This window comes from Charadrius vociferus, unplaced genomic scaffold (assembly GCF_000708025.1).
Source record: "Charadrius vociferus isolate BGI_N301 unplaced genomic scaffold, ASM70802v2 scaffold158, whole genome shotgun sequence".
NCBI classification, from domain to species: Eukaryota; Metazoa; Chordata; class Aves; order Charadriiformes; family Charadriidae; genus Charadrius; species Charadrius vociferus.
In genome coordinates, this window is record NW_009661372.1 from 5,271,091 (window position 1) to 5,279,586 (window position 8,496).

General features: G+C 39.9%; 1 protein-coding gene across 1 annotated transcript in view; it reads left to right on the top strand.

Moving 5' to 3' along the window:
• EPB41L4A (erythrocyte membrane protein band 4.1 like 4A) overlaps nt 1–8,496 on the top strand; it is a 94,955-nt gene that overhangs the window by 23,320 nt on the left and 63,139 nt on the right. Inside the window, exons 5-6 of the mRNA XM_009893834.1 lie at nt 2,784–2,881; nt 5,884–6,004. Of these exons, the coding sequence (XP_009892136.1) occupies nt 2,784–2,881; nt 5,884–6,004 (219 nt within the window). The remainder of the gene's footprint in view (nt 1–2,783; nt 2,882–5,883; nt 6,005–8,496) is intronic.

The window sequence follows — 8,496 nt, forward strand, 5'->3', positions numbered from 1 at the left end:
GCAGGAATGGAAGTCTCCAATATAAGAAGATTGAGACTGTCCTGGTAAAAATAATAAATGCTGTGACTTTGCAGGTAGAAGAGCGTAAGCTGGCCGCAATGTCTTGCCCCGGTACTGTGAAAGTTTGATGCGGTTTTCCTGTACTTTTCCAGAAGCACTTTCAGCCCTGCTCCCAGGGGAAGACAGATGGCCCTGGGAAGAGAGCTTCGGCCACTGAACCTGTTGTCATTGCTACCCGGGAGGCAGGGTGGATTTCTGTCTGGGAAATGACAGGGGCTGAATTTTCAAAAACTGTTTCTCTTTGCCTTGTGATAACGTCAGTCAGTGACTTGCACTGCTAATTAGGTGTGCAAATCTAGTTGAGAAGCATTTTAGTATAATTAGTAAGCCTCTGTGCATGTCTGCAGAGTGTTGGTCATGCAGAATTTGGACCTTAAAAGGTACAGAGGGAGGACATAAGACAGCAATAATCTTGTATCGACAGTCTTCAACAAAACACATTGAATAGTGAAATGCCCTCAACGTTTCTGAGCATTTATTCCTATAGGCTATTAAACCTTGGAAGGAAGGTATACCTTTTCAGAAAAAAAATTAAAAAAATAAAACCTCCTCCTACTTATGAGGGATTAAAGGCCCTAATTTTCTTCTTCATAATAATTTTCTACCTGTGTTATTCCTGTGACAAGTTTTAACTGTTTTGTGCTAACCGATGTGTTTCTTTGGAGCATGTGTTTGTTATGTTAATGGATATGAGAGCAGAGTCTGTTGTTATTAGATGTTGATGATCTGTGGCATTACATGATTACTATTTGCAAATAATGAAAACCTGTCAAATTTGTAATTGCTTCACAGCAAAATCTATCTAGCTTGTAGGCAAAAGCAAACACTGCGGTGATTCATATTAACATTTGCTGGGTGTGTTTGCTAGAGCAAACTAGCGCTGAGGCACTATTATATATGCATGACAAACTTGACAGCGCAGAAGATGAGAGTACTTTAGCTACAAGTTTGGACAAAAGGCCTGGTTTTCTGAGGAGCTTAGCAGCTTCAGTGGGAATTGAGATCGTTCACTTTGTAGGAGTCACTTAAGCACTTAACAGTTGGCTCTGACTCTTTTTCGCGGGGAGGTGGCGTTTTTTGCAGTTTCCTGTCCTGCTTTATTTTGAGACTACGCTATGAGAATGCAGAAAAAACAGATACCTGCTACATGAAAAAGACATTTGTAGCATGATCTGGTATGAAGCTCTGCACTGTAGAGATTCAGAATTGCTAACGGAAAGATGGGTGCATATCAGCAGTGCATTTCATGTTAAAGAGAAGATGGTGTGTGCTCCACAGTAGATGTAAAATCATCTTTGTCATTATCATCATTCATACAGACAGGATTTGTCTAGGCAGGACGGGCAAGCGTAAGCTAGAAGCAGTGCTGAGGTATGGCTTAGAGTGAGGAAACATGGACTGTATGTGCTTTGTGTTGCCTAATGACATTCCCAGAAAATTCTTGTGCAGTGCCCTGGTCCTTTCAGGCAGAGAATATTAGCCATTTTTTTTAAGGGTGGATATTCCTCCTGTAATATCTGTCACAGCACAAATTCTGGGTAATCATTGACCAGAAAGACACTGGTATCCTTATTCAGAGGCTCATCTGGGCTGATAAAGTCTAGTAAATTTGATTGGATCTTAAATGATATGTGGGTTAGCTATCATGTAACCTGTAGCTTGCAAAATTCCCTGAAATCAGTGCGGATGCACTTTGAACTTACAAGTCATTCCAAAGTGCTTTCATAAGTAACTTGTACTAACACAGAATAAACTATTTGCAGTGTAGCTGCATGGATTTACATAGATGAATTAGTGAGTAATGAAAAAGCTGTCTGATTGGACGACCATTTTTTTCTTTAAAATGTTACCTTCTCAGTATTGTTACCTTTTGTATGAACTTGGTGCAAGAAATTCGCTTAGGATGATGTGAAACAGTGCTGAAATAGGTTGCAATAAACCCAGACAAAACACAGTGTATAAAAGATTTCCTATGAATGAGTGTGGGGAGCTGCAAAACCAACAAGATCCTTTGTGTGGTGACTTGTTTTCTTGTCTTTACTTTTCCATTTGTTTTGTGCATACTGTTTCGCTGTAAGTGGTCTCGGTTCATGCTTCAGCAAGTGTAAAAGCAGGTTATGACTTTGAAAATTACATTTTTACCCCTGCTATCTCTGTTCCAAGAAGGAGAGTACCCTGCGCTATGACAGATGCAGTTAACTGCTGATGGTGTGCCTGACCGTTTTTTTTTAATGGGAGTATGGACTCCATTAAATCTGCTTGCTGCTCTAGAGTTGATATTCTGGTGTGTGGAGAGGAAACGTTGAGGCACGAAGTATCCACTATCCAGTTGTCCCTTATGTTGGTCCACTGATCAGGTTAAACTTCAACCCTTCCATATGTTTCTTGTTCAGTTTCTCTGATTCCTAGCCCTCTTCCCCGCTTCCTACAGCAGTCGCTCGCTGAAACTCAAAAGAGAGAAATTACCTTTTCAGGAGGAAAATGAATGGTATCTGCACAATATAAGCAGATGGGAAAACTGCAGAGTGCTCCTTTCACTAGTTTAATCTTAGTTGCCGCTCCAAGGTCAATAAGGGAGAAGTAACTCAGAGAGGAATACAGTTTTTGAGTGTCACATAGCTATGGTACGTGGTGTGTCTCAGTAAACTGGAAGATAATGAACATTACTTGGTGCGTCAGTCTCAATATTGAAATAATAGCTTTGTTTTCTCTCTGTGTTTTAGGTATCAGTTTTTCTTGCAGGTCAAGCAAGATGTTTTACAGGGCCGCTTGCCTTGTCCAATCAACACCGCAGCACAGCTGGGAGCATATGTAATTCAGTGTAAGTTCTTCTGGCCAACTGAGAGCTTATTTCTTTTAATGCTATATTATAGTTAATTTTAAGTGGTGACTGAAGATTTCGCTACAGTTTATGCATTCATTTCAAAACAAAACAAAACTAATATGACTGATTTCAACAAAAGCACTGTAAATAGATCACCGTTCTGAACAGATAATATAGAAGCAATGTAGAAGTTCATGTAAAGAGGAAACAGAAAAGTCAGTCTGAAGAGTCTGCCAAGCACTGTTTGCCTTGCTGAGGAAAGCCTTATCATGAACTTAAGACATTATAACTTACTCTGGATTGCATATAGAATATGACCTTCATCAGGACGTTTACAGATTTGATGGGCTGTTGGCAGCCTCCAGCCAACAAAGTCTGTCAAATAAAAGATTCTTTAAAAAATTACATTATGTCAGTATGAATATGCCTATGCTTGACGGGAGGATGTGTTTTGACCTGAAGTGAAGAATTTTAATTCTGTGTGTCATTCATCTTTATTCACCCATCAGTAGTTAGCTTTTCAGAAGTGGATGCTGTATCCCATCAATAGAACTAGCAGTCATTTAGAAGGGAGCTGTCTGTCTACCGGTTAGTTATTCCTTTCACATTACAGCTCAAGCTCTGTATTCAGATACAACTGGTAACCAAAAATTGTATGATGAGCCATGCTGGGACCTGTATCTGTAATTTGTTCTATGTTAAATGTGGGTTTCCCAAGAGTGAAATGTATTAATCAAAGATAATTTGTATTATTGGTGTTCCAAGTGCGACTCAACAGCACTTAATACAACATAAGAAAAAGTCCTTCTTTCATTTCCATTTTAGAATAACAAGGCAGAATAACTTGTGTGTGAAATGGCAGTAGCCATTATACAGAATTTCATGGTGTGTTATGAAACACACCATATTAAGCACACGTGTTTCTGAATGAACAGCTAAAATTTCAGGCAGTTTTTATTTTTGTACAATTATTTCTAACTTCATTTTGCTGTCTAAGAAATGCGACGTGTCATACTCTGAAAAACTGTTTGCAATGCACTTTTTACTTTTCTGGCATATGTGCCCTCCCTACAAAAACACTGCAAGTATGAAGCAGGAAAATATATTATGATGGTAACATCTTAAAAATACTATGAGAAAGGAGTGAAAAGAATAAATGCTTGTCTTTTAGTCATTTTGTAAGGTGGTTAGGGTATGGGGAGCTGTTGTTTTGGCATAAAATCCTGTTCTCGTGATTCTAATCTCAGATGTTCTATTGGAAAACAATGAGGAAGCTCATGTGAGAGAGGAGAGTTAAGGCATGGCAAAGATTACATACAGTGGGTTAAAGTTAGTCCTGGCACCAGCCAAGCGTACATTCCCATTGACTCTATAAAAAGCTTTGTCCCTCTATTTAGGACCTGCAGTTGTTCAAAGTGTATAAAGACACCCGAGAAATGTCTGTGTCAGATACAGAAAATATGAACCCAAAGCATAGGAACTGAGGTCAACAGCCTTTCCAAGGGTGATGTGCCAGAGTGTGCTTTTTTTTCTTTTCCAAACTGAGAGGGAGCACGTTTGTGGGAATTCAGTAGTAGGCTGAGAATCTCTGCTTCTGTGATGATATCAGTGGTGTCTTTCCCTCTGGAGCTAGCAGGTGCTGAGATCCAGAGGAGGAGCCGGTGACACGTGTTCTATGAGTCCTCTACCCGTGTCCTGTTCCAGCCACGGGCCCTGCTTTCACCATTCAGGTTGTGCCTGAGTTTCACCTTTGGTCTCTGGGCACGAGTCATTTTCCTCCTTTCGTAGTCAAAGACTGCAGAGTATTATAGTGGTGATGGTGGAAAAATCAGTACCCATGGCACAGTTTGCAGAATATGCCAGTTTTCCTATTGGGAATGCTGGGGTTGTTGCTGTTGTAGTCATTCCTGTTCTTGTTCCTTCTGTGGGCAAGAACCACATTGTTTTTATGGAGGTTTTCGAGAGGAACTTCTCAGTATCTCTACTGAGCAGATCGCTGTCTTGTTCTAGAAACGTTAAATTCTGGGAAGAAACATGAGTTATTAGATGAGTCTTTTTCTTCGTAGCTCTTGAAGCCTCCTTTTGGTAATGTTTTTGGCTTAGTGGACACTGGATAGAAACCTTCCGTCAAGGTTTTCTCAGAGAAGACTAGTCTATGCAGATTTTACTCAGGGTTATTAAAAACTTGAAATACTAACTTTCTCAGGTAGATGCAATTACAGTTAAGATCAGTAGAAGTGAGTTCTGACCAAGGTGCATATTTATTTTATAATTGCATGGCAACATGTGAACTGATATGGCTAATGTACACAAATTCAAGGTTGTTTCAAAGAAAATTATATCCGCTGTTCATTAGGTTCTTTTCTTTAAGAAAATTCTCTTAAAAATTATTTTCAAAGTGAATTTAACATACAGGAAATATATCAATATTTAATTGAAAAATTAAGTCTTGTGTTTCCTCACAAGGAACGACACTTACCCTTAGAAGGGCATACCTCTAGGTGTCTCAGGATATTTGTCTCCATTCACATTCCCACACTGATGTTCACATTAGGATTCCCTGCGAGAATATGGATGAGTTCTGTCTGTAATACTACAGCTATTGTGATGGCATAGGTATTCCGGAAACTAAACTTTGCTTCTACGCTTGTTTTACATATGCTGCCAAATAATACATGTCATCAGATGTCAACTTTACTGGCTTGGACAAAATTATACCTAGTCCTGTAGAAGTGGTAGGTTTCCTGTCAAAACCTCTAGGTCTTTGAACCTTCACATTTCTCTTTTAAAATGATCGAGGACATTTTCCCTTGGTTTTATGTGCACTAATGTGAACAGTTCTGTACTGTCTTCGAGTTTTTTAACTAATTGTGTGGTAAATTAACAGTCAGTTGGAAGGAGGTGACTTGGCAACAGATAGGTGGATTATATAACTTATTTTTTGGTTAACATGTATTGTTGAAAATAGGTGACCTTTCTTTTCTTCTTGTGTCCTCTAGCTGAGCTGGGGGACTATGACCCGTATAAGCACACTGCAGGATACGTCTCAGAGTACCGCTTTGTTCCAGACCAGAAGGAAGAGCTGGAGGATGCCATAGAGCGGATACACAAAACTCTGATGTAAGAATTAAGTACTGTTGGGAACTTGGCAGGTCTTGTTGGATGCGGAGATTCTTGGTAGGTGCGGAAGGCAGTGGTTTGTGGTGCAGAGTGGAGGTCCCTGGACCCAAGGAAAGAACGCAGGGTATCCAGTTATGTCCCTCAGAAACAGAAAAGATTTTTGGTTAATTGGAGTTGTTCTTTTAGGAACTGAGTAGGACAGTAACTGGGAATATGATGTGTGTCAGGCCTAGGTGCAAGTGTGAAACCAGCAGTTTTAACAGCGCTTCTGTTTCCCCTTAGTTTTGTAGTGGAAAAGAATGAAATATAAATCTGAGAATTCAGTTTCCTGTTCCGGGACTGATTCCCTGCATAATTTTGGACAAATTGCTTATTTTGCCCATTCCTCAGTCTACTGTCTGTAAAATGGGGATAATACATTTTTTTTTCTTCATACTGCCCTGTGCATTCAAATGAACTGTTGGGACAAAACAACTTTTAATCTAATAATGTACAGCACTTGGTACAATGAAGCCTCTATTTTCTTGCCAGATCCTTAGCTGGGGTAATGAAGGAGTGCTTGTTGCAACCTGTATGAATCTTTGTGGGAGCAGCTCACATGCCAGGAGGTACCAGGAAAGCAGTTTGTATGGCCATAGCTTAAGTGATAATCTCAGCTGCAACATCTGCATGAATTAAAGGGACAGTTTGGTTTTACAAGCATAAGGTCCTTTCATTTTATTAACCAATATGCCTTACATAAAACATGTTGGCAGTGGTCAATATAATGGATTCCACTGTAAGGAAGAACATATGATTTGTAAGAAAAAAAGCAGCACCTAGAAGAAGAGTCATCAGGCAGCACTGAATAACACAGAGCATTCAAAGTGATGGTTTCTGGACAAAAACCAAACAAATTCCAAAACTTTGCATGTGACCTTAAAGCAGTGGGAACACAGGGTACCTGGTGGGCCTTGAAATAACTTTGGTTTAAACTGAACAAGGCATTACAGAAGTTTGCAAGCGTTGAAACTGTACCTGATAACATTTCTTATGTATGAGGAGCCGAGAAGGCAGAAGTAAGATAGAGTTATGGTACTTGGCATGGGCGACTGTTGAAGAGATTGCAGGAGGAGAATATTAGGCACACTGCAGACAGGACAAAGGAGAACTGCAGAGATCTGGAACATGTATGTCAATGGGCCTGGGAGATTCATGCAGTCCCACCTTAGCATTCGCAAAAAGACAGATTCATTTTTATAATAGAGACTGTAAAACTTTAATTTTTGATCTTCCAGTTATTTGAATAATAATCAGCTTGGATACAAAATGTGTGAATTGTACTATCGTTGACATTCTGGATAATCTCTGTCTGATGGTGGATCCCAAGATGCTGTTTTGGGAGTCAGTTGATTTTCTGTCTTCAATTTGTGCATACAATGTGTTCCCTTGCTTGCCTGTCAATGGAGTGGGAAGCAAAACTGTGATAAGGACAACCAGGAGGTGGACTGGAGTGCCCAACAGATAAGGAAAGCAAGATTAAGAACTAGTAACCTCTGGCCCCATTGGTTCTGTCAATGCTTGATAGAAACAACAGCAGCAACAAAGAGAGGAAAAACATAGCAATCTCATAGGGAAGCTGGAGCAAAGAACGTACTTCCCAGTAAAGAAGGCAGAGCCAGAAAGTGGTCCTGTGTGAATATAGCTTAAATACAGCATTTGCAGCAGCTGTGTAGGTAGTCTTCTTAAAGAGGGAGTTTAAATGTACGCTGTCTCTAGGTGTACAAACAATATAAAAACATCCCTGGCAATTCAGAGCCACTTTTTGTCTCATTTACTCATTTTTAGAAATGGCCTTCTATGTGTGAAATAGTTTCAGTGAGTTTAGTTTTAGACTGAAGTACTCTTGGTGTATAGGTAAGAGAGGCCAACCCACCAGTGACTCTGTGGAAGCACCGGGAGTCAGAGAGATTTGGTTTCCCAATCTGCTGTTCCAAATATTAGACCACAATGCCTTCAAAAATGCAAAAGGTAAAATAGTTTTTGAAAATGAAACATATGCCAGAAGTTCAACCGTACATAAAGCCAAAGTAAACATTTACATGCTTATCTCCATGTTCGTGTTCCTGGTAAGTATAGAGAAGCTTGTTCTAACAAGTCCGAGTTAGGTGCAATTGTGATATAACCATTTATTAAGATGAGAGCAGTAAGAAACATTTTATGAGTATGTTCATCATACCTTTTGTCAAAGTAATGGAGAGATAATCAGAGCTAGCCATCTTGTGTGTAGATCTAGATTTCTTGATTCTCTTGCTATAATAAAGGCACAGTCTGGATAAAGGTTAAGGAATTTCTAGGGAAAATGTAGGCCCACTGATGAATGAGATGGGTGCTCTTGTGGTGGAAGACACAGAGAAGGCAGAGTTACTGAATGCCTTCTTTCCTTCGGTCTTCACTGCTAAAGCTGTCCCTCATGAATCCCATACCCTGGAGGCAAGGGGGAAGGTCTGGAG